This window comes from Ranitomeya variabilis, chromosome 2, assembly GCF_051348905.1.
Source record: "Ranitomeya variabilis isolate aRanVar5 chromosome 2, aRanVar5.hap1, whole genome shotgun sequence".
Classification (NCBI taxonomy): domain Eukaryota; kingdom Metazoa; phylum Chordata; class Amphibia; order Anura; family Dendrobatidae; genus Ranitomeya; species Ranitomeya variabilis.
In genome coordinates this window covers 334,026,727-334,052,627 of record NC_135233.1, presented here as the reverse complement: position 1 = coordinate 334,052,627, position 25,901 = coordinate 334,026,727, and the positions used below count along the sequence as shown (strand labels likewise).

Genomic DNA, 25,901 nt, shown 5'->3' with positions numbered 1-25,901 from the left:
GGCCAATCGATCAGGACCCTGTAAACCTTGTACACCCTGCAACACTTCTTCTGATTAGTAGTTCCATGCCATGTTAAGCGTCCATCAGGCCACAACGTAGTTATTACAGGGCGCTGAGGATGCCAGAGGTCGGAATTTTTATGCAATCCGTTGGTTCAGGGGCAACAGACTAGACACGATGATTGGACCAGGGCCCTCCAAATCTTTTTGCTGAACTCTCAGAATGCATGACACTCTGGGCATCTCTCCTGCATTGCTTGCCTCAGAGTGCAGCGGACTATTGGTAATCCTGAGCAGCTTGGAGAAATCTTTCCCGAACAGCTGCCGCCCGTCCAATTCACTCCGCACTCATTCCAGAAACAACTTTCACCATCCACCCCTGGGAACTACAACAGGCCATGGAGAACGTCTAGGTGACAGTACAGAAAGTCACACTGCATCGCCTCCACACGTAACACCAGGGTTACATCAGTTTAATGATTGACACTTTACAATGCGTCTGCCATCATTTTACGTCCCGGCCGCTCTTGCACCATCACAACATGACAAGATCAAACACAGTCATCCTGTCAGATAAAATTGCATTTAATGAGTGTTTGTAAAAGAAGAAAAAAAATTATTTATGGAGACACAAAGCATCTATAATGATACTTTAGGGCGCGAATGAATCTATGTGCAGTGAAAAAGACTGTCAAGACTGCAAATTAAAAAAATGTCATTGTCCATTACTTAGAAGGTACAAGTCATCTCTATGAGAACATTAACATTAAAGGAACCTGTCAGCAGGATTGTGCTGAGTAACCCACAGACAATGTCAGGTCGGCGTCATTATACTGATTAAAATGATACATGGGTTGATGAAATCCGTCTTGTGGTTGTTGTGTAATCTTTATTTTCAGTTTTGAGTTAATGATATGCTCGTGCTCTGGGGCGGCCTAAGGGATCAGTCACCTGTCAGAAGCCATCAGTATGAATACCTAATCAAAGCTCCACATGAAGACCCCCCACAGAACTCCCCAGGGCACGAGCATATCATTAACTGGAAACTGAAAGTAAAGATTACACAACAACCACAAGACGGATTTCATCAACCAAGGTATCATTTTAATCAGTATAATGGCGCCGACCTGACATTGTGTGGGTTACTCAGCACAATACTTCTGACAGGTTCCCTTTAACGTATAGGAAAGTGCAGCAAACTGTGATTTTCCACACATAGGGACACACAAAAAATGCGTGCAGGGAGATACATCTTTTTTGGGGGGCTCTAGATAGTGGACACATATTCAAGTATCCAATCAATCCAGGTTGTTGGTACTCTCGGATGTTTTCATTATCTGGTGAGAGTCTGACGGCTATGAACCCCCAGTCCCCATTATTTTGAGGAAGAAGAGGCCAGATAAATGATTTGGGGATTCTGATAACACCAGATGTGCAAGCAACTGCGGCAGGGCACCACTGAGGTCCATTCACATGCGGTGGTTTGACATGAATTTGGGATTATGGCAACAAGGCAAGTCACCGTGGTCCATGTACCTCTAGCCATAAAGCTCAACCAAGCGTTCAAAGGGTTTCATTTTCAAGTAATTTCTGGGGGTTAATGGCAAAAATATGGTTGAAAATAATCTAGCGTTGCTGTCATTTATCAGTTGTCCAAGAAGACACTTCCCTTTGTCCAGGCCTTGCTGTAGTGGATAACATCTGTCTCCATCATCTCAAGAGCATCTGCAACTGGCAAAGATGATTGACCAGGCATGTGGCCAGAAACCACTGTATGATAAATGCCCGTAATGTCCATTCACTTGTTGCTTACTATGAGTGAGTATATACACACAACCGTCAAGGGGACGTCATAAAGGAAATGTGTACAGAATATATCTTCTCATTGCCAAGTAGTACACAGTACGAGCTCTTCACACATTACATGGTCAAGTGAATATTACATGGTGTATTGGATTTACATCTCCAGGCCCAATTCCATGCTACGCAGTGTAGAACCAGTATTCTAGATTTTTTATATCCAAGCACAATTTTTTCCCTTTGGATTACATGTAATAAAAATGGTTAATGCTTTATTACCCTGAAGACTGTAAGCTGCCAGAGCAGGGCCCTCTCCTTTCTGTATCAGTCTGTCATTGTTAGTTTTTTTTAAGCTATGTTTTATATTTGTATATTATCTCTAGAGGAACAGTAAAGCTTCTGCTGTTAAGTCCTCCATATTCATCATCTCTGTAAACCACACCCCTACCACTGATTGGTAGCTTACTGCCTATACACAGTGTACGCAGAAAGTAGCCAATCGGTGATGTGAGAGGGGTTATACAGAGCTCAACATTCAGAGAACAGACTAAGCAGTGCTTTTATCAAAACTGCAGGAAGCAGCCCAGTAAATTACATATCGTTGGCAGGGTTTCTGTCTCTACATCATGCAGCTCTCAGAATAGATAGCAAAAAACTGATGACAGATTCCCTTTAACTACTGAGGAAAGTGCAGCCATTGCCTTGTTTAAAAGTAATGTGAATAAAACAGCTGTAGTTTTCCCTGATATTAGAGCAGATGTCCTGCGTACACTGCTGGTTATTAATAGACAGACTATTAGTTCTAATAAGGTCATACAGAGTTTAATATATACACTCCTGTCTGAGGAATAAGGGCAAGGAATATTTCTGCATGATAAATGGTACGAAAAAAAACCCCCTTGGACTGAACGTTTATACAACTTAGTTTCTACATACCACTGTATACATAATTATAACAGGTATCTAAATATAGAAACAATATCACATATATGAATATCAGTATAATATATTTTATATATTATTATACATGTATACATTTATTTATACATATAGCAGGTTTTTTCTATGTAACCTGAGGGCAGCATAATATAGTGCGAGAGAGAGCCTGATTCCGGGGATGTGTCACTTATTAGGCTGTGTGCTGTAGTTTCAAAACAATCAGAGTTTTATCAGGAGGAGATTATCACTACAGAACAAGGTCTCTAGTGCAAGCCAGTCAGGCTAATCTGTGCAACCCCGCCCCCCACCACTAACTGGCAACTTGCTGACAATGCACAGTGTACACAGAAAGCTGCCAGTGAGGGGTGGGGGTGGGGTTATACACAGTTTAGCAATCTGAGCAGTGCAACATCTACAGCAGAGAAAATTAGGATTCTAGCAAAACCACACCAGGAAGATCAGTAAGTGATACATTACTAGAATCAGGGTCTCTGCCCAAACATTATGCTGCTCTCAGATAACATGGGAAAACCTACTGAGAGATTCCCTTTAAAGAGGCTCGCTATAAAATTATATATTTAGTAAACCCATTTTACTCAAGAAATCCAATTTTACTCCAAGAATAAAAATATACTGAATTTTAATTTTTTCTGTAGCATACTGTATTACATACCCCAAAATGGAGCACCATTTAGTACCACACACCTATAATATGAACTCTTTGTACCACACTATAGGGTCCTAGCACTTGTCTCTGATGAATCGATGGCTCGTGTATGATGAAACCAAGGTCAGAGCTGAAAATAAGGTTTTGTCACATTGCTGGAAGGTGTAGTGTATAACTTATGGGATGACCCAGTTTTGAACTACACTTTACAATACAGTTGAAAAAAACATATGTCAACCCTAAAAAGCCAGATCTATTCCAAAAGGACTCGTCCAAAAAAAAACAGTTTTAAGCTTTGCTTATATAGAGCCATCACATTCAACGCTTTACAGACATTATTAATCACTGTCCCCATTGGGGTTCACAATCTAATTTCCCTGTCTGTATGTCTTTGGAATGTGTGGATAGAAATCGGAGAACCTGTAGGAAAACCACACAAACACGGGGATAACACAAAAAACTCCCTACAGATGCTGTCCCTAGTAAAACCTGAGCACCACAAAGTAATAGTGTCAGTCACCGAGCCACCATGCTGCCCCAAAAGCAAAATGGTGCAACATTTTCAATTAGATTATTTTTAGCCATAAAATGTGTCCTCAGAGATGGACAACTCTTAGCAATTGTTCTGTGCGTTCTTCCACAGATCTTCCATGTATGTAAGCTCCCACAAATCCCTGTTTCTCCTCATGCAATCGCACATAGACCCAATGATGACAGGATGAGGGCTCCACAAAGACCACATCTCCGGAGTATATGCTGGGAGCATTTCTTGGTGTGTTACAGTGTTTCCTCGAAAATAAGACCGTGATGCCACCTAAAATCCTTGTCATGGCTTGGTTTGGGGATCAGGTCCGGTGACCTGTTGCTTTGTGGTCAGTTCTTCTGCCTATTGAGCTATTGCTCTTTTACTTCCCTATCCAAATGGTGATTGTTCTTTTGCCCCTATTCCCCCTCCTTGGTTTGCTTCTTTCCAGGTGTTTTGCATTTTCCCATTTTGGTTTTGCCCTATCACATTGTGAGTGGGGCTTTTTAGAGTATTCCTTCTCTGCACTTCCTTGCTGGCTATATTTCCTGGTGGATGTACATTTAGGAGTTCCAGCTTCTTATATTGGGGGTTTACCTTGCTAGGTAAACTCCAGTTGTTTTTCTTGCTAAGTTGGTTTGCTTTCTCTCCCAGCTCTTCCTTTTACCACTGTTCTTGGGAGGTATTTCTTCTTCCTTTTACTTTTTGGCAATCCTTAACCTTCACCCCTCCTTGTTATTTGAATGTGTCTTAGTTTCTCCCCTTGGGTTCTCGTATCTCTCATAAGCCTTTCTTTTCCCTTTGCTTGTTAGTGTGTTGCGGCCTCCCCTCTGGTTCCTCAGGAGGTACGAGAAACCCCTTAATGACCTTTAAGAGAGCCAGGTCCGAGGTGGTGTTTAGTTGTGTGGCTAGGACCTTTCTAGTCTGTACATGGACCAATTGGGTGTAGGTGTAGCTTCTCCCTGGTGTGAGTTTAAACATGTTCAAAATAGTCCTTAAGCAGTCTTAACCTCATAGAAATTCTGAGGGCTCCTAAGATAGTGGTGGCTCTGATAAATTTGAATCGCAAAAGAAAATCCAGCTCACCACCTGCAATTCCACACTTCTGGAGCACGGAGAGCACCTGGGCAGGGTGCAACATCAAATGGCGAAAGCAGAAAAATCCAGCTCACAGATGAAGTCCAAAAAAGTGCATTTTATTTTCCAAGGTACAATCATAGGATCATTGAATGGTAGATTTGGAGGGGACCTCCTGGGTCATCTGGTCCAACCCCCTGCTCAAAGCAGGATTCACTAAATCATCCCAGACAGATGTCTGTCCAGCTTCTGTTTGAAGACTTCCCTGGAAGACAAAGAGCGCATGTCGCTCGAAACGCGTCAAAGGATGCCTGTACGTTCTCTTTTGTCAACACACAATTTTAACCTTTGCTTCATGTACATTGGAAAATAAAATGAACTTTTTTGAACTGTGAGCTGGATTTTTCTGCTTGCTCTGATAAATTGCCCAGTTTGGTCCCCCTAACAGCAGCCCTGACTAACTAGGGCTTATTTTTGGAGTAGGGATTATATTTCAAGCATACTCCAAAAATCCTAAAAAAATCATGCTAGAGCTCATTTCTGAGGTAGGTCTATTTTTCGGGGGAAACATGGTACATAGGATAAATAATCTTTCAAATAATGACAGATATAAGACAATCATTAGTCACTACACATTTGGCACATTACTATTGATAGTCCTGCAGGAACGGGTAGCTGCTTCTAGAGGAAGGTTACCCCAATCAGAGTAGAAAACATTTTGCGGCAAAACTATGGAAGTTTCTATTTGCTAAGGGCTTTTTAAAGGAATTTGGATAATTTTGTGATTTTTATTAGATTATGTTGCTATAAATCTAAGGATTTTTCCATATTTGGAGAAAAACCTTCACCCATTAATTCATGTGAGTGTCTTTATTTGTACTATGGTATTGGTTTGGAGGGAAGCCCCTGGTGTTTCGCTTCGGGGTCTCTGCAGTCTGAGCTCCCGTAACAAAGCCAGAAGTTTGGTCGCTATACAAATTGGGGGACAACATTTGTTATTCAGATATATTAAGGAATAAATCAGCATCAGCAAAGATTTCCTCACCTATTTAGGATATAAACACTTGAAAGGTATGTTGTTGTTCTTTTTTTACTTCCTCTGAATCAATTTATGAAAGATCATAGTTTGAACCTGATGGACTTCACTATTTAACATTAGTGAGGTCATTCGTTCCTCTGCGACATCTTCTCACATGAGGCCGAGAGGTCTAACAAATAATCAAAATATTCCATGTTATATCAGCTGTGAGTGGAAAATGACAGCTTCTACGATTTTGATGTAACATAAAAGGGGTGAAAGTAAAAAGAATAAAATATTTAGCAGCTTCTATTCCTTGTAATGTAGGATTTTGCAGTCTCATTGCTTACTCAATGATGTTCAGAAGAAAGATCACTTAAAATGGTCACAAGGGAAAATGCTCTCTCAGCTGCTATGTGACTCACTGCAGAAGTATGGAATCATTCAAGTAGATGCACGTCCATAGGAAGCATGCAACCCGTGCTGATAATGTATTATATATGTATATATGCCAACATGGAGCCTGTTCAGCACCCCAAGTACGCATTACCTATCCTTTTCTACTACATTAAAAGTGCAGCAAGCAGCGTCAGATGAAAGGAGACAGGGAGGACAATGCGCTCACACCGGTAGCATTTAGACTATACTCATTCTGGGAAGTGATCACAGTCAATCAGGCCCCAATACACAAATAAGGAGGGGTACTGATCCATCAAATTCTTGGCCAGGCCAAAAATGCGCAGAAGCTTCATTTGCACATGAATAAACTTATTTTCTCAGGCACACTACCAGTAACCAGTACAGTGCTAGTATGGTTGTTTTAAGGGCCAGTAGCGTAACTAGAGTCTGATAGGCCCCGGTGCAAAATTTTGACCTAGGCCCCTACCTGCATGCTGGACAGATGTATGGGTCCTTGTAGCGTTTTAGATCTTATAAAAGACATATGTGTTTGCCCCCCATATAATGATGTCCCCCATCCTGGGCCCCTTCCTGATATAATGTTCCTCATTCTGAGCCCTTTCCTGGTATAATGTTCCCCATCCTATAACTTATAATAATGTCCCTCTTCCTGGCCCCTTCCTATAATAATGTCCCCCATTATGGGCCCCTTCCTGGTAAAGTGAGCCCCTTCCTGGTATAATGTCCCTGATCCTGGGCCCCTTCCTGCTATAATGTCCCCCATCTCCTCTTTTGTAACTGTGTGGCAAAAACCTATGCAAGATTTCCCTCTCCAAAACAAAACTGTATTTCTTTTAGCAATGAGTAGTGCAGAATTGGCTTTTTGGGGATTGCACCAAGCAGTCCCACAGACAGTGAATGGAGTGGTTGTCACACATGCTATACTGATCTATTCGGACGGGGCACTGCAGCATCTCATTCTTGGATCAAGTACAAGTACTCTTTTAATTCAGAATATTTGATGATCTGCTCGTGTGAAGGACACAGAAGGATGGAGTAAATGTATGCTGCATAGGTTTGTCCCAGAAGGCTTGCAACCAAGCAGGGAAGGAGGTGGTGCAATGCAGGGAGACAAGCTGCTGCCAGTCCCTGTAGACCTTGCCCTGTGCCTGCTGGATCATGCTAGGATTCCTCCTCCATACCTAGCATCTGCTCCCAAGGTGAGCAGTCCTTACAGATTTGCCCTGAGCATAGAGCTTTTCACTCCAAGGACGTAAAGTAGCAACCGGGCACCATGCCTACTGTTTGTGCCAGATCAGCGCTGAGCAGCAGTGCCAGGTAACCACAGCTCCGTGAGGTTTCTGCTTGTGTCTACCTGTCCATGCAGACCTCAATAAACATACACGCCCTCTGTGAACTTTGTGCTACTACTATCGGTGTGGTTGAAATATTTTTTCTTATATATACCGCCAAGAAGGAATTACTCTGTATCCATCAGAAAAAAAAGAAATAGTAATGGTGTCTTTGCCCCCCCCCCCCCATCCAATAACAACATATTGCACTTTTCTGGAGTTTTTCACTAACTTCCAAGAAAAAGAAAATTATTATTATTTTTTTTCTATTGTTTTCCTATGAGTGACATTTATGGCGTTCATATGTCCACAAGGCATGAAAACTGATCACAAGAATTGCGATCTCCTGTCCTCTCACATTCTTCAATACAATCTTTGGGGAATTAAAGAATAAGCACGCTCAGCTAGTTCTTCATCACCTAAACAAGTGTCTGGGAAGTATGGAAATTCCGTACAGGAAAGGAAACCAGCTGATCACTGTTGGTCAGACAGCTGAAAATAAGACCAGATATGATTGAGGGAAGCGGCAACTTCACAGGTAGGCCATGTTCACACGCTCAGTATTTGGTCAGTATTTTACATCAGTATTTGGTCAGTATTTTACATCAGTATTTGTAAGCCAAAACCAGGAGTGGATGATAAATGCAGAAGTGGTGCATATGTTTCTATTATACTTTTCCTCTGATTGTTCCACTCCTGGTTTTGGCTTACAAATACTGATGTAAAATACTGACCAAATACTGAAGTTGGCCTTATTCTTTTACTGAAGATCCTAATATGATGGGAGAACAGCAGATCTGTCGCCTGACTATGCTGTCCTATGTAATAACCGTATAATTTGGGGACAGGCCCACTCTATGATTTATAATTCACACAATCCACTAGTAACGACAATCTAAAAACAAACAAAATCGACCAACTTTATTGACTTTTTAATGGATGCACTTACAGCACTGTGACATATACAGATCTATTATGCCGGGGAGGGTAATATAAGAGTCCAATACAACATCTAAGAGGAGCACGGCATTTCTAAAATCACATTATCACTTAGGCTAGTACCATAAATATGCAAGATATAAATAACATTACATTGAAGTCTAATATTCTCTTTAATTGGAAATTAGGAGAATGTTCAGTGGCACAATGTGTTAGCCCTATGCACATCAAATTAAAGGGGCTTTCTGCGCCCTATCCCTATGCACATAAAATTAAAGGGGTTTTCTGGGCCCTATCCCTATGCACATAAAATTAAAGGGGTTTTCTGGGTCCTATACTACTATGTTTTCGATTAAATCATACTACAATTGTGAAATCAAAAGCAAAATTGTGCTACTTTGTAATATATTTTCTACTTCAATTTTTTTTGCCATTTTTCAAGAACTGTGCTTGCAGTCCGTGAGTTCAAAGAATTCTTCTTTATATCCGGAGCTGGAAAACCAGTTCTGACCTAGTACTGCTACAATTCTATGCAGCGCTCTCTGTAATTGTACTTGAGCTAAGCAGCCATAAACATTGCATGCATTTGGACTCGCACCAATCACTGTGCGGCGGCCGATGCACTGGGTGTAAAGAGGATTGCCTCTCAACTGCCTCTCAACCTTAGGGCTCCTTCACACGTCTGATTTTCTCACGTATGAGAGTTGGATCAGAGTGTGGTCAGATTTTCTTATATGTCTGATGTCATCCAAGTGCGATCTGATTTTTTCACGTAGCCATACATCTGCAATGCCGATTTTGATCCAATGCTCTGATCAAAATCAGACAAGTCTCCGATATTTTCCGTGGACCAATCAACCAGTAGAAAAAATAAAAAATAAATAAAATCTGACATGTGCCCAAACAAATCGAATACTTTTTTTAAAATTTACTTTTTGTTATTTTGAGATATATATTACGCATCTTTCATCTTATTATACAACGTAAACTCAATCTTGGAAACTAAATTTACTTATGATATTTATTAAAATATTTAATATATTTTTTTCCTGTAAATACTTAGTACTGCCACATGGTTTCCAAAAAATAAAAAATTAGCTTCCAAAGGAAAGAAAGTTGCCACCCATTGTAGGCAGTAACTTGACAATGCGAAGCACTAAGGAACCACTTTCTTCCTCGCGGAGGAGAGCTAATTTGCATACCCTTTTCCTTGGACAATAATTCTCCCATCACAAGAAGAAAAGTTATCCAAGACCATTGTTCTCGCACAATTCACTGCCAATGTGCTATGACCCCCGTTTTTATTATGTTCCTTGGAAACAAGCTATTTTCGCCCTAGGATTACGTATCTCAGGGGCTTTATTTCTTTCAGGTCTATAAGTTATTGGCAAAATCTTAAGTAAACACATCGGTGCCTTCACTGGAAATATTTGAGTTTGTGCAGATCCGAGTCTTAAGAGCATCCAGTCGTCAGCAATGTTTAGCAATCAAATTGCTGGCAGGACACCATGTTTGCTCAAACAACAAGGGAATTAATCTTGTATAAAAGCATCGTGTACTATTAGCGGCTTAGGAGAAAGGTGTTAGGTGGGCAATTTATTTCTCGATTATATTTTGGTAGGCGTTGTATTGTAATCCACATCACCATAAACAATGAGGTCTCGAGATGAAAGAGAAAGAGGAGGATCTAAAAATTTGCACTCAACCTGATTGTACAGTGCCTTGCGAAAGTATTCGGCCCCCTGGAACTTTTCAACCTTTTCCCACATATCATGCTTCAAACATAAAGATACCAAATGTAAATTTTTGGTGAAGAATCAACAACAAGTGGAACAAAATTGTGAAGTTGAACGAAATTTATTGGTTATTTTAAATTTTTGTGAAAAGTCAAAAACTGAAAAGTGGGGCGTGCAATATTATTCAGCCCCTTTACTTTCAGTGCAGCAAACTCACCCCAGAAGTTCATTGTGGATCTCTGAATGATCCAATGTCCTAAATGCCTAATGATGATAAATATAATCCACCTGTGTGTAATCAAGTCTTCGTACCAATGCACCTGCTCTGTGATAGTCTCAGGGTTCTGTTTGAAACACAGACAGCATCATGAAGACCAAGGAACACAACAGGCAGGTCCATGATACTGTTGTGGAGAAGTTTAAAGCCAGATTTGGATACAAAATGATTTCCAAAACTTTAAACATCCCAAGGAGCACTGTGCAAGCGATCATATTGAAATGGAAGGAGTATCATACCACTGCAAAACTACCAAGACCCGGCCGTCCCTCTAAACTTTCATCTCAAACAAGGAGAAGACTGATCAGAGATGCAGCCAAGAGGCCCATGATCACTCTGGATGAACAGCAGAGATCTACAGCTGAGGTGCGACAGTCTGTCCATAGGATAACAACGTACACTGCACAAATCTAGTCTTTATGGAAGAGTGGCAAGAAGAAAGCCATTTCTCAAAGATATCCATAAAAAGTTTAGTTTAAAGCTTGCAACAAGCCACACGCGAGACACACCAAACATGTGGAAGAAGGTTCTCTGGTCAGAGGAAACCAAAATCGAACTTTTTGGCAACAATGCTAAACGATATGTTTGGCGTAAAGGCAACACAGCTCATCACCCTGAACACACCATCCCCACTGTCAAACATGGTAGTGGCATCATCATGGTTTGGGCCTGCTTTTCTTGAGCAGGGACAGGGAAGATGGTTAAAATTGATGGGAAGATTGATGGAGCCAAACACAGGACCATTGTTGAAGAAAACCTGTTGGAGTCTGCAAAACACCTAAGACTGGGACGGAGATTTGTCTTCCAACAAGACAATGATCCCAAACATAAAGCAAAATCTACAATGGAATGGTTCACAAATAAAGGTATCCAGGTGTTAGAATGGCCAAGTCAAAGTCCAGACCTCAATCCAATCGAGAATCTGTGAAAAGAGCTGAAAACTGCTGTTCACAAACAATCTCCATCAAACCTCACTGAGCTCGAGCTGTTTGCCAAGGAAGAATGGGCAAGAATTTCAGTCTCTCGATGTATAAAATTGATAGAGACATACCCCAAGCGACTTGCAGCTGTAATCGCAGCAAAAGGTGGCGCAACAAAGTATTAAGTTAAAGGGGCCGAATAATATTGCTCGCCCCACTTTTCAGTTTTTGATTTTCCACAAAAATTTAAAATAACCAATAAATTTTGTTCAACTTCACAATTGTGTTCCACTTGTTGTTGATTCTTCACCAAAAATTTGCATTTGGTATCTTTATGTTTGAAGCATGATATGTGGGAAAATGTTGAAAAGTTCCAGGGAGCCGAATACTTTCGCAAGGCACTGTATATTATTATGTTCATTCCGTAGGACAGAGACAAGGAGAATTTAACTAAAAATGGTTACTTACAATGTGATGAATGTGCCGTATTCCCATATTTGTACAGGATAGGACGGTGAGGCAGGATGTAAGTACAGCTTTATCATAAAGAATATAGTCTATATTGTGTGCATTTTAAAAAGTTGGTTGATCGTCTGGTAGCTCCAATGTGGTCCATGTAGAAAAGGTCAGTTCAATCCCCGAGCCTTTAATGAACCAGAAGTGCATGTAAAAGTCTCTTCCTTTAAAAATTCAACTCCATCAGTTCCTACTTATGGTTATTCTGATAATTATCAGATAATGATCAAATTATAATCAGATGGACCAGGGTTTGTCTATAAAAAAGCCTAGAATCCCTTTACACAGGCACATGACGAGCCCCGATCGGCAATATTGCAAATTGATTGGAGCTAGTTACGTACAAGTTACAACCATCATGAGGGCTTTACACGGAGGATCATTTGTGTGATAATTTGTACTCTAAGAAGTTTACTTTATGCCATGAAAAGAGGTGCTACCAGAATAAACTATTGTTCGCATTTCTGCCTAAACGATCAATGACAAAGGGTCAAATTATCATTTGTCAGTTTATATCTGGGTATTGGTTTAAAGTGTGGACATGGAGTGTCTGGATTGGCTTCTTAATCCCAAGTCATGTGGCAAGTCTTGTTAAAGAGCAGATATTGCCTTTTAGGATTTTACCTCAACAGGTCTCAATATATTTCAAGTCCTCTTCCTCTCTGAAGAGGCTATATGCATATTTAAAATTCCCAGGAGCATTGCATGGCCTTTAAGTCTCCTTACTGTGAACTGACACTCTCTACAAGGAGAAACATTCCCCCTTTGACACCCTGTCAGAGGCCTTTCACCCAGCCAAATCAGAATTCTTGCTTTGTACTGATGAGGGCAAATACCAAGAAACACGTATCTGCAAATATAGTGTCTGGTTTGGCTTCTTATCCAAAGTCATGTGTCAAAGCTCGTTTAAGTGTCAATGTTGACTTTTAGGTTTGCTACATCCAATAGGTGATACTAGAGTTTAAAGGCCCCGTCTCACATAGCGAGATCGCTAGCGAGATCGCTGCTGAGTCACAAGTTTTGTGACGCAACAGCGACCTCAGTAGCGATCTCGCTATGTGTGACACGTACCAGCGACCAGGCCCCTGCTGCGAGATCGCTGGTCGTGTCGGAATGGCCTGGACCTTTTTTTGATCGTTGAGGTCCCGCTGGGTAGCACACATCGCTGTGTTTGACACCTTACCAACGACCTCGTTGACGACTCAGGCACTGAATCGTCATAATAGCTCCCATGTGACATCGTTGTACAGGTCGCTACAGGTCGCTGGTGAGATGTCAAACAGTGAGATCGCAGGAGCGATCGTTGGTAAGATCTCACTGTTTGACATCTCACCAGCGACCACATAGCGACGCAGCAACGATCCCTGACAGGTCGTATCGTTGTCGGGATCGCTTTAGCGTCGCTAAGTGAGACGGGGCCTTTAGTCTTCTATGTCCCTGACTAGGCTATTTGCATAGTGTCATTAGAATGCCTAAAAGAGGATCTGTCATTGGCTAAGTATGCAGTTAAAAAACCTTACATAAATGCCAAAGTCTCAAATTTGGAATACAGAATTTTCTTCCCTAAATATAATGCTTGTCTTTTTTTAGCCAACTAGGCAAGATGCTCAAGACTCCAAGAGAAAAGGACCATGCCCTCTTAGCTAAAAAAAAATACCATACAATTCTATGCAAAACTTTTAGGCAGGTGTAGAAAAAATCTGTAAAGTAAGAATGCTTTAAAAAACAGAAGTGAATGAACAAAAGAGAAATCTAAAGCAAACCAATACTAGGTGTGACCGCCCTTTGCCTTCTAAACAGATTCAATTCTTTTAGGTATGCTTGCACATAGTCAGGGATTTTGTAAGATTATAGTCAAGTGTACAAGTAACCAATTGAACCAAACAGGTGATAATGATCATCATTTCATATGTAGGATGAAAAACTATCATTAATTTAGACAGAAATATTTTTAACAGCTTTAAACTGTGTGAGGAACAGCCAAACTCTGCCATAAAGGTGAGATTATGGAAGACAGTTTCAGGTCACACGTCATACACCATGGTAAGACTGAGCACAGCAACAAGACACAGTAGATATATCAGCGAGTTCTCTCCAAGGTAAAGATTTAAAAGCAGACTGAGGTTTCGAGATGTGCTAATTGAGCTCTTTGGAAGAACCACCAAGAAATGGGCAATGGTGAGGACCGTAGATGCAGTTGTTGGCAAGAAACTTAGTGCAGCAGATGAAAGACCCATCATGCTCACTTCCTTCTCTAAAGAAAATGTCAGCAGTGCCATCAGCTCAGAACAGGCAGCAACCAGTGAGACTAAGCTACACAAATCTACTGTTTAAAGAAGTCCGGCTAGAAGTTGTCTTTTTAGGTATGGCTTTTGTGACATGAAAAAAAGGGTAAGATACCCTATTATGCACAAAAATATAGAATAGTGGGTGCAGAAAATTGGCAGCAGGTTCTCTGGACTGATGAATCTTAATTTGAAATATCTGACCTTAAAAGTATGTGATTGCTAAAGGGCTGGAAAGAGGTATAATAATGAGTGTCTGCAGGCAACAGTGAAGCCCAGGCTATGGCCCTTCCAAGATTCGGGCTATATTTTAACAAATAGAGTTGGGAATGTGGTCAGGATTAATGGTGTCTAATGATCAGAGAATCTCAATATAAGGTCTTTCTGGGATTGCATAAAGAGACAGAAAGATTGATGCAAGTCTACATCCACAGAAGATCTGTGGTTAGTTCTCCAAGATGTTTGGAGCAACCTCCCTGCCGAGATTCTTGAAAAACTGTGTACAAGTGTACCTAGAGCAATTGAGGCTTTGATGCTCTTAAAGAAGACCAGTCACTTGTCAATATTAAATATGTACTTGGTATACAAGCCACGGTTTTGAATCTGATCGAGGTGGGGTGGTTTTTTTCCATTTTGTTCCTGCACCTCACTATTCTTGAGATATGGCCCCCTCTTACCTGTTTATAAATCTGGTCTTGTTAGTCAAGTAGGTGTGATCCTGAGAAACCCACAGGAGGAAAGTTGAGGGCCGCACCCCCTTGGATAACAAAACTAGATTTATATAAGGGGAAGAGGATCCTATATTTTAGGTATGTAGAGGTGCAGTAAGAAAAATACAAAAAAACAACAACATGCAGATAATGTTGGCATTTACACCAGATAAACAATTACATATTTATTGCAAATGACAGGTCCTCTTTAAGCTGACCAATACATTAGACAGCTGTCGGATCTTTATCATATACATGTATGCTCCTCTTGTCTGAGCATCTGTGTGTTCTCGATAATGAGTGGGGAGCAAGCTGCTGCCATACTATTTGGATGTGGCTTATCTCCTTTAAAAACAAAGGATTTCACATATTGATATCCAACACGTCTGATCCTTGTTTTTCCCAAACATCTGCCATTGGGGAAGAGATGGGAGTCCAGTTTGCTGCTTTTTCGGACAGCTTTAGAAGAATATTCTTTTGAGTTTAAACATGACTGGGGGAGGAGGGTCATCATCATATCCATGAACAATCTGTATAGAGAGAGAAAATTAACCGCCTGTGCTTCTGTCTGATTCAATAATTGAGTCTTCCCATCCTTCCTGCCCTTTCAAGCGATTCATAAGATTTTGTAGGACAACACGTCTCAGCCTGACCCGACTCAAGCAATGGATAATTCTGCAACTTATTCAGAAGTTCAAGTCAAGCAGGTCCAGCCAACCTCTGACTGTCACGGCATGACGGAACCTGCACAGAAGCTGTGCGATACAGATGCCAGACTCTTATTCTATTATATGGCGGTCTTGATTAGATGTGACGTTGTATGGCCGTATATGTAGATCAACATTTCTTTCAACATAAACCAAATTCAATTCGCCAAACTTAAAAAAAGGGGTTGTCCAGTTTGGGACCACCTTCAGTTAGAGTAGAGAATGGATTTAGAGGGTCTCTTTTTGGAGGACCCAAGACTGTTTACATTATAGGATAGCTAATGGATTTCAGTGTGAAGCCCCCGTTGACTGATGACCATGGTAATACATCCTTTAGACAGTAAGACAGAGGCGCAAGTCAACGGCACAGGAAATCATCGACAGGTCAGGAGGAAAACCCATCAGCATGAAGAAGGGAAGTTCAGAGGAGAAAATTAACAGAAGCATCAAAACAATACAGTCAATAGGCATCACAAATATACATTATACCTAGAGCTGTTGTAGCTTACTTTTCATTAAAATCATAAACTCCTTTAGTGTCCATTAATTAGTATAGTGTCACTAATAATGATTTGAATCAAAATTCGTTACCCATATATACCCTACTTCAAGGGGACCAGGTAGACAAAGGTGACCACTTAAAACAATGTCTTACATTTTTATTTTTATTTTATTACTGAGATTAAATACAAAAATAATAACAAGTAAGGATAGGGAAATGTATACAAAGTCCGGTGTCCCCCTCTCTGACATGCCCCTATATCACCCTCATAGTAGACCTGCCCATTTTTTTTTTTTAAATTGACCAAAACGATTCTTAAACACCAAATAATGCACCTTTCATATGCCAGTTTTCTCATGTAAAAGTTCAAGAACTTGCCCCAGACCTTTAAGCCAATAGGTCCTTTATCTTTACATTTGAGTGTTAGATATTTTCTATATCTGTCCGATAATTCAAGATATGTTTTTGCACAGGCTGTTTTCTATAAATTGGCAGGTAGAATTTTTTTTGTAGGCTATTGGTAGACTTTGATGCCTCGAACAGTATGATAAATTGGATTTATTTCAAATTCAGCAAAAGATCAAAGGTTTCTCCTACCTTTAATGAATCAAAGCAGGCAATAACTCTCCCGTTTTCCACGTGGCAACTTCGTGACGGATGTGCAAACTTGCACTCTGCATCAGACCTTGAACAAGTGCCTCTCTGGAATTCACGGCATACTTCCAGCGTCAACCATTTTGTGTCACGCACCAAGGAGACGTTAACGGCCATGTTAAAGACAGGATTTGCCTGGCCGAAGCTGACACCTTTGTCGTACTACAATCGTTTTCTTCTTATCACAAGGGGACGGGGGAAAGTGGACTTCAAGTTTAAATGAATAAAAGAACTATTTTAATCACTTTGGTAAAAAAAAATTGTCAGCACTTAAGGTTTTTTTTTTCTTGTTGTTTTTCTTGTTTTTTTTAAAGTCAATTTATATCTGTTTTAGAGACACAAATAAAACATAAAAATCCAACCATAAAATAGAAGTTTTATCAGATAAATTGAAAATAAAATCTAACCAGAGGCCAGCTCTTTAAAAAGTGCAAATGTCAAAGTCTGAACGTGTCGGCTTTACGCCACTTCTGGACTTGTAGGTGGGGAAAGGGGTAAGTAGACAATGCAAACCGTGAAAGCAATTTCGTGCTCTGAACTTAATGATGGTCGTTATGGTCGTGAAAAGGCTTCGGCAATTGCAAAAGTTTCCTTTTTTTCTTTCGTTGTTGTGATGATTAAAACGATGAAGATGGGCACAGGCGTGACAGGTTAATGAAATTTTGATGTATATACTTTTTTTTCTTGAATGCTGAAATTAAAAGACTAAAATTGCCATATGCGTTTGGCCTGCAAGTTACGACAAATAAAAGGAAAAAAGAAAACAAAAAAAAGGAAGCAAAATAAAGAAAAAAAAAGAAAAAAAAAAAGAGGGAGGCAGCACTAGACAGAAATCCAAGCAGCGTTAGCTTCGGAAAAAAAGGCACGTTTCAGCAACCTGCAAAAAGAGGAAACAAAACATACAATCAGAAAAGCTATTTAGCAGCACACACGTATCACAAGCATATTACGAAACACAAGGAAAGTTTTAGCTTTCGGAAAACCTAGATACTGACACTACGGCAAAGTGCAGTCAGCCATTGTAGAGTGAAACAGGGAATTTCCTCCCCAAATCTGCGCATGGTGGAGAAAGAGAAGATCCAATCAGATTCTGTGTAACTCCGAGGTCTGGGCTTCCGCCCAATAGCAGCGTATGGCTCATAATCACTTATTTGGCAGGAGGACGGTTTTATTACGAGAATGCCTTGTGTCTGACATGTGCTCGGGTTGTTTTTTCACAGATTGATTAAAATAAATGACTAGGGAAAAGGAACGATGTTCTGCTATAAATGGAAGACGGGCAAAGGCTACGACAATGCAGAAGCGATGCCTGGGCAAAGTCTAATTTTCAGCTGGTGGCTGAGTGCCATAGGACAGAGAAACCAGACAAGCGCACAGCAGCACTGGACAGACATTAACCCCATTTCATCCAGCAGAGAAATTCATAGTTATGTTACTGGCGGTATAGGAATAAAACCTGCACAGGCCGTTTTTTTTCTTCTTTTGTATTATAAGCCAACTCCATTGGAGTGAATGGAGCAGACTTGCAATACCAGACACAACCTGAGAACATTAGTGGAGCTGTTTTAGGGGGAAAATAATTACCTTTTTTCTAATCAGTTAAACTGCTTTAAATCTCACATTCTTGATTAAGTTTAGACATTTACTATTAAAAGATATCCTTCCCGACTGTCATGTGCTTGCATACATGCATCTGTATAGATGAATTGCATATAAAGATGCCTATTAAATAACTGATAGAAGACACAAGTGCAGTCCATGATAAAAGTTCCAACTTTGTTGACATGGATTGTCCTCCGGACAGCAAGTGGGCCAGGCTCATGCACATTTTCACATAAAATGGCTCTTTTGTGGGCATTCCAGAGTATAAGAGCTTAATTCTGGGGTTTACATAGGATCTGTTCCTTGCCATGAATATTTAATTTCTTACAGTGGGGCAAAAAAGTATTTAGTCAGTCAGCAATAGTGCAAGTTCCACCACTTAAAAAGATGAGAGGCGTCTGTAATTTACATCATAGGTAGACCTCAACTATGGGAGACAAACTGAGAAAAAAAAATCCAGAAAATCACATTGTCTGTTTTTTTATCATTTTATTTGCATATGATGGTGGAAAATAAGTATTTGGTCAGAAACAAACAATCAAGATTTCTGGCTCTCACAGACCTGTAACTTCTTCTTTAAGAGTCTCCTCTTTCCTCCACTCATTACCTGTAGTAATGGCACCTGTTTAAACTTGTTATCAGTATAAAAAGACACCTGTGCACACCCTCAAACAGTCTGACTCCAAACTCCACTATGGTGAAGACCAAAGAGCTGTCAAAGGACACCAGAAACAAAATTGTAGCCCTGCACCAGGCTGGGAAGACTGAATCTGCAATAGCCAACCAGCTTGGAGTGAAGAAATCAACAGTGGGAGCAATAATTAGAAAATGGAAGACATTCAAGACCACTGATAATCTCCCTCGATCTGGGGCTCCACGCAAAATGCCACCCCGTGGGGTCAGAATGATCAGAAGAACGGTGAGCAAAAATCCCAGAACCACGCGGGGGGACCTAGTGAATGAACTGCAGAGAGCTGGGACCAATGTAACAAGGCCTACCATAAGTAATACACTACGCCACCATGGACTCAGATCCTGTAGTGCCAGACGTGTCCCACTGCTTAAGCCAGTACATGTCCGGGCCCATCTGAAGTTTGCTAGAGAGCATTTGGATGATCCAGAGGAGTTTTGGGAGAATGTCCTATGGTCCGATGAAACCAAACTGGAACTGTTTGGTAGAAACACAACTTGTCGTGTTTGGAGGAAAAAGAATACTGAGTTGCATCCATCAAACACCATACCTACTGTAAAGCATGGTGATGGAAACATCATGCCTTGGGGCTGTTTCTCTGCAAAGGGGCCAGGACGACTGATCCGGGTACATGAAAGAATGAATGGGGCCATGTATCGTGAGATTTTGAGTGCAAACCTCCTTCCATCAGCAAGGGCATTGAAGATGAAACGTGGCTGGGTCTTTCAACATGACAATGATCCAAAGCACACCGCCAGGGCAACAAAGGAGTGGCTTCGTAAGAAGCATTTCAAGGTCCTGGAGTGGCCTAGCCAGTCTCCAGATCTCAACCCTATAGAAAACCTTTGGAGGGAGTTGAAAGTCCGTGTTGCCAAGCGAAAAGCCAAAAACATCACTGCTCTAGAGGAGATCTGCATGGAGGAATGGGCCAACATACCAACAACGGTGTGTGGCAACCTTGTGAAGACTTACAGAAAACGTTTGACCTCTGTCATTGCCAACAAAGGATATATTACAAAGTATTGAGATGAAATTTTGTTTCTGACCAAATACTTATTTTCCACCATCATATGCAAATAAAATGATAAAAAAACAGACAATGTGATTTTCTGGATTTTTTTGTCTCAGTTTGTCTCCCATAGTTGAGGTCTACCTATGATGTAAATTACAGACGCCTCTCATCTTTTTAAGTGGTGGAACTTGCACTATTGCTGACTGACTAAATACTTTTTTGCCCCACTGTATATCTGGTGTAATTGCTTCTCTTCTCCTGAATCCGGCGTTGTTTTTCTTTTGTTTCTACACCACTCCGTTCCCGAGATATAAACCCTTCTTTCTTGAATGTAATCTAAAATTTTCAGCTAAATGGGTGTGTCCCTCAATAAGACTCCCACAAAGAAGAGTTGTGGCCACACCCCCTTGCTATTAAGACTAGATTTACATGCAGGAAAGAGAGGGTCATATCTCGGGAATGGAGAGGCGCAGGAACAAAAGAGAAACAGCACCAGATTCAGGAGAACAGAGGAATTTACACCAGGTGAAAACATTACATATAAATGACAAGTAATATATCCCCTTAAAGGGTTTTATGCTGAATATATCATTCCTGTTACTGGGAGTCACTTAATGCATTGAGTGATAGGCAGGTATTACATCACAATCTGAAATAACTAGTATATATACTGTATATAATGGAACCTGTATAATTTGTGTAGATAATGAATACAGGTCTCTGGACAAGGGTAGATATATACACGCCATTGCACCTTTAAGTATCTCCCTGGCTGCATTCACACATTCCATTTAGCAGAGCTACATTTCAGACCAATATTCTTATAAGGAAAAGCAGAAGTTGCCAGGACTCGTCACAACTTAACTCCTACATCCCCAAGACTCCCAGGTGCCAAGCGGGCTGGCAATATATTGTGAAGATTCCTGGCATAGAATGTGGTTTGCTAGTTGTTTGAGACTGATGTGTTTTATGCAAGGTTACACAATTCTGTGCGGTAGATTCATGGGTTCTTGGCACCAGCCGCACCAATGTGTCAGTGGGAAGCTGTACTTCTGTTAACACTGCGAGTCCTAAGAACACTGGAGAAAAGTTTCAAGTTCACCGACTAATGTGCTTGTGTCTAGGATTAGACGCCGTTGGGAAAAAGTACAACTATCATAAAATGTATAATGAGATCTGGCTTCTCCGACAAGGTCTGTAAATAACAGGAACAAGCCCCAAGTCCATGAAGCAAGGGTAAACAACGCCATGTTGGGGTGTGTCTTCAGCACAACGGACTACCCAACCCATTATTGATAATTATCCTGAGACTTAACATGTGCCTCTCTGAAGTTTTTCAGATGCAATTTATCATTTGCTCTGTGTCCAAACAGAACATTTTTATATACTTGGCAGCTAGCCAGTAGAATGCTGGCACTTCTAGTCCCACAGCAGCATTTTGCTACTTATAACATTAAAGTGCTAGGTTTGTGGCATCTTAACAAAAGATCATAAAAATGTCATCGTATTGAAGTTTTGCCGTAATTAATTATTCATTTTATAAGTAGAAGTTTCCTGTTTCAATGACTTTCCATTTGAAAAATAGAAGATTTATTAAAAATATTTACGTTGATTCTGGATGTTGAATAGGAAACAATAAAGTGCCCACAGGGGCTGTAACTTCACTTTCTATAGCCCCCGAATGTAACTGTGAGCTGTATGTGCACCACCATAAGAATAGGCGCTGGTATAACAGGCCATAGTATACCCGGAGTCCAGACTACACCAAGGGTTTAAGCGGCCTAGGCTTGATTATACCTTGGCTATATTATGGTCTAGGCCAATTTATACTCAGGGGCCATTTCATACCCCCTCATGCCAGATTTAACCCCCCTTGATATCAGCAGCATTGAGTGATATACACAAGAATTAATTTTTCAACATCTTATTGGGGGTTCAAGTTTGTCAGGCAAGTTATGTGAGAAGATAACTGACTTAAATTTTAAAGGTCTAAACACATAGACTTTTATTACTTGAACCAGAAAAACTTCAAAAAAATCAGTAAAAATATTGGACCTCTGTAAAGATGTAACGGGGTAAAGAATCCTGCCGCACTTCTCAGTAGTTACACATTACAAGCAGCTGTGGGTCTGAGTATGATAGAATGAGATCTGTACACTTTGTAACCAATCAGAGACAAGGTGAGAAAACCAGTGAAGTGATTGGATCAAGTTACAATTGTATTCTAAGGTAAAAACCCGTATGTCACAGGACAATAGTGTAATCTCAGATGTAATGACTGCTGTCCGCTTACCAGTCACAATGTATTGTAAGGTCAAGCTTCATCATGTGATTAATAACACAAATACCTTCCCACTACGGGGAAGTCTGTTTTAAGTTATTAAAAAATGGCATCTACAATCTCTGACAAGGGTTCATACAATAAAGGGGTATATTGTAGCATGGAGGGGAATAGTTTGGCTTGGGCTATTTTACACCACCGGGTATAGTTTGGCCTAGGACATTTAAAAAAAATAAATAAATAAAAATATTATATTAGTTGTGCTTAAAGGTGGAGGTGGACAACTGAGGGTTCTGCAATTTACATTTCGCCTACTGAAACAGGAATAAAATTTATCTCCAAAATAGTTTGATCGCCATAACATTCCTGGTGGTCTAAGGTAGTAATTGGGCTAATGACAACATCCCTGGTGGTCTGGGGTATTGAAGGGATTGATGGTAACAACCGTTGTTAATTATCTGGGGCAGTGCAGGGTTCATTGTAACAGTCCTGGTGATCTACAGTAATAATTTCATTGACTTTGACAATACCATGTAATCTTCCTTTGGGCCTCTATCAGGCGGCACGGGCTTTATCTCTACCTTTGGGTTAACAGTTACACAATCCCATACACCATTTAGCAATTTTAGCTGACTGTACTTTGTTAAAGGCAGGATTACAGAAACACCTGGACCGATATAATGTTATTCCGCTGAAATGCTTGGAATGGAGCTCCCACGCATTGCAAGGATTTTTTGTAAAATGCCACATAAGGAAATGTTTTATCTAGTCTCATTGTTGATTGAGCTGCATTTCTTATTTTCTTGTTCATATTTCCTAACGTTCTAAAATGTATGGAGTAGACTTTATATTAGATAAAGTCTTCAGCACAAGACAAAACTAATCTAATCCCAATGATGCCTCTAACATTCAGCAGATCCATTAGTGAAATGCAAAAAGTAACGTGATTGAGAAGCTTGTATATTTCATAAATTAGTGATCTATAAGAACACATACACAGGAGAAAAACTACAGAATCCTAATGTGACATATCTCCATATCAGGAACGTAAATAAAACTAGGAAAAAAGAAAAAGAGAGCAAGAGGGTGAAAAAAAAACTTGGGGCTGGTGCAAAGATTGATTGGCAGCCCTCTTAGATCCCAGTTAAATAAGATGAAATGCATACACACACCGATCTGATCATTAGTAAGTGCTGCCAAACTAAATTAGTGATACATCAAGCAAACCAAGTCAGTCTGGATCCAAAATAGTACGTGTCCCCTTTCGCTACTAGGTCCATTGGAACCCCACGCCAAGGACACATGGCCTGTCACCTCACCCCTCGTTATGTACCCATGCCTAACAGGCACTTACATTCTTCATGGTAAATGAATTCGCACTATACTTGACTTGCTTTTGTCATACAATGCTAAATACACAGAAAATTCCTGTGCAGTGCAAAATGACACCAGAAGCATGAACGGGCCGCAACTGGTTATCCTCTGTCAGTATCGGACTGGATTGGCAAGTGCCCACCAGTAACATTGAATCTAGAGGCCCACTTACTTGCAAAAATAACCTAATTTTAGTACAGAAAGTTACTTTTGCTTCAATATAATTTTAATCTGGGTTGTTTATGTTATGAAAGATTAGAAGTTGATTTTTTCTGTAAATATTGAATCTCGTGTTCTTGCACTGCTCGTTAGCACTCCTTCACAGGGGCCCACCAGGGAATTTACCCGCTCCCCTGTGGTCTAGTCTGAACCTTCCTCAGCTTAGATCTGCATTTAGAATGAAAATTTGGCAGTCGAGTGCCAAGTTTTCATTCTACTACATGTTAAGGTCTGGTACCCTACATTGAGCACTACATCACACATTGATAGATCTGTATTTAGTCTTTGTCCACCAGTAGCATAAACCCCCAAGAACGTACTACAGCCAAGTCTGTTAAAATAATTATTTTACCTGTTCCTCTGCAAAGGAAACCATTAGACTGGAACCTCGAATATTTTCAAAAAGAAAAAACTCCATTTGCTGACAGCTGTTTTCAGGGTTCTTGACCCTCATCAGTGCCAAGTAAAAGACTTGCTTTTTGGGTGAAAAGGATACAATGGAGAAAGTTTATCTTTATGGAAACTGCCATTCTGACGTAGAGAGACTTATAGGACATGCAATACTCCCTGAGAAAGAAAGTATGCAATTAGCCTATTCATAGAGGAAGAGAGCAGGGTTTTTATTGGTGGTAACAGTCCTAGTAGTCAATATTGACTTGAGATTGTGTGAATTGATTCGTAGGCTTGGGCTAGCAGCCAAGCCAGTAATCTGTGGCAGGTGGACTGAAGGCATGTGAACTGCCCTGTTACCAGCTCTTCTTTGGATTATTTGGCTCGGCACAACGTCATCATTGTGGCATGATGCACATATGATGTCGCACCTAGTCAGCTAATCAAAAGAAGAGCCACGGATACTGAGAGGTAAGAGGTTGTCAGGGCTGCCATCCAATGACCACAGATTACTAACGTGGCTGATGGAAAGGGTCTTGCGAATCGACTCACACCCTCTCTTATATTGACCCTTTAAAAAATGCTTGCCACATAACTTGGTATATAAAGCAAAACTATACAAGTCATACTTTTCACTTAGAAATCACTGAAAAATATGCAACACAAAAGTCACTAATTTGAGCACCAGCAATGTAAGAGGTCTCCATGTATTCTATTGTCTGAACTGCTAATTAGATAATGCAAGTAGATGAAGTGATGGAAGCATTAATGAGGCTGCAGCACCTGCCGAAAAACAAACACAGCAGCTCCTTCAAATAGCTGATGATGGGCAGGAGTGCGGAGACTCATACCACCACTGATCTGATATAGACGACTTATCCAAACGATAGACCATCAATTTTCTGATACCAGAAAACCCTACTAAAAAGGAGTTCTGAAAACTGAGGTCTGGATGCTCTTTTTTTTATTGATGGCTTATCCTTAAGATGTGCCATCGATATCTGATTGGTGGGGGTTCGACACCCATCACCCTGTTGATTAGCTCTTACTGGTGCCGGCTGGTAGTCCTCGAATGCTGCCGGAACACAGCAGGACTGTAAAAACTATAATGGTTGCGGCCGGGTACTTTAAGTATGATTCATAATCCAATGTATGGTGGCACTGAGCCATCATGCAATTTTATTTTATTTTTTTAAATTACAAAAAGTCTTTTCAGAGATACAAGACAAAATAGGGAGAGAGTAGTTTCCAGAAGAAGATCAAAAAGCTGTCATCTCTGAACGTCTAGTAGAAAACATCTGCTTTGCAGAC

The 25,901-nt window shown here is 40.5% G+C and overlaps 1 protein-coding gene across 7 annotated transcripts in view; it reads right to left on the bottom strand.

Annotated features, from left to right (window-relative positions):
- MBNL3 (muscleblind like splicing regulator 3) overlaps positions 1–25,901 on the bottom strand; it is a 156,145-nt gene that overhangs the window by 69,659 nt on the left and 60,585 nt on the right. For all 7 annotated transcript variants that reach the window (XM_077285341.1, XM_077285343.1, XM_077285346.1 and 4 more), the window contains exon 2: positions 16,965–17,898. In XM_077285341.1, the coding sequence (XP_077141456.1) occupies positions 16,965–17,138 (174 nt within the window). In that variant the 5' untranslated portion in view covers positions 17,139–17,898. The remainder of the gene's footprint in view (positions 1–16,964; positions 17,899–25,901) is intronic.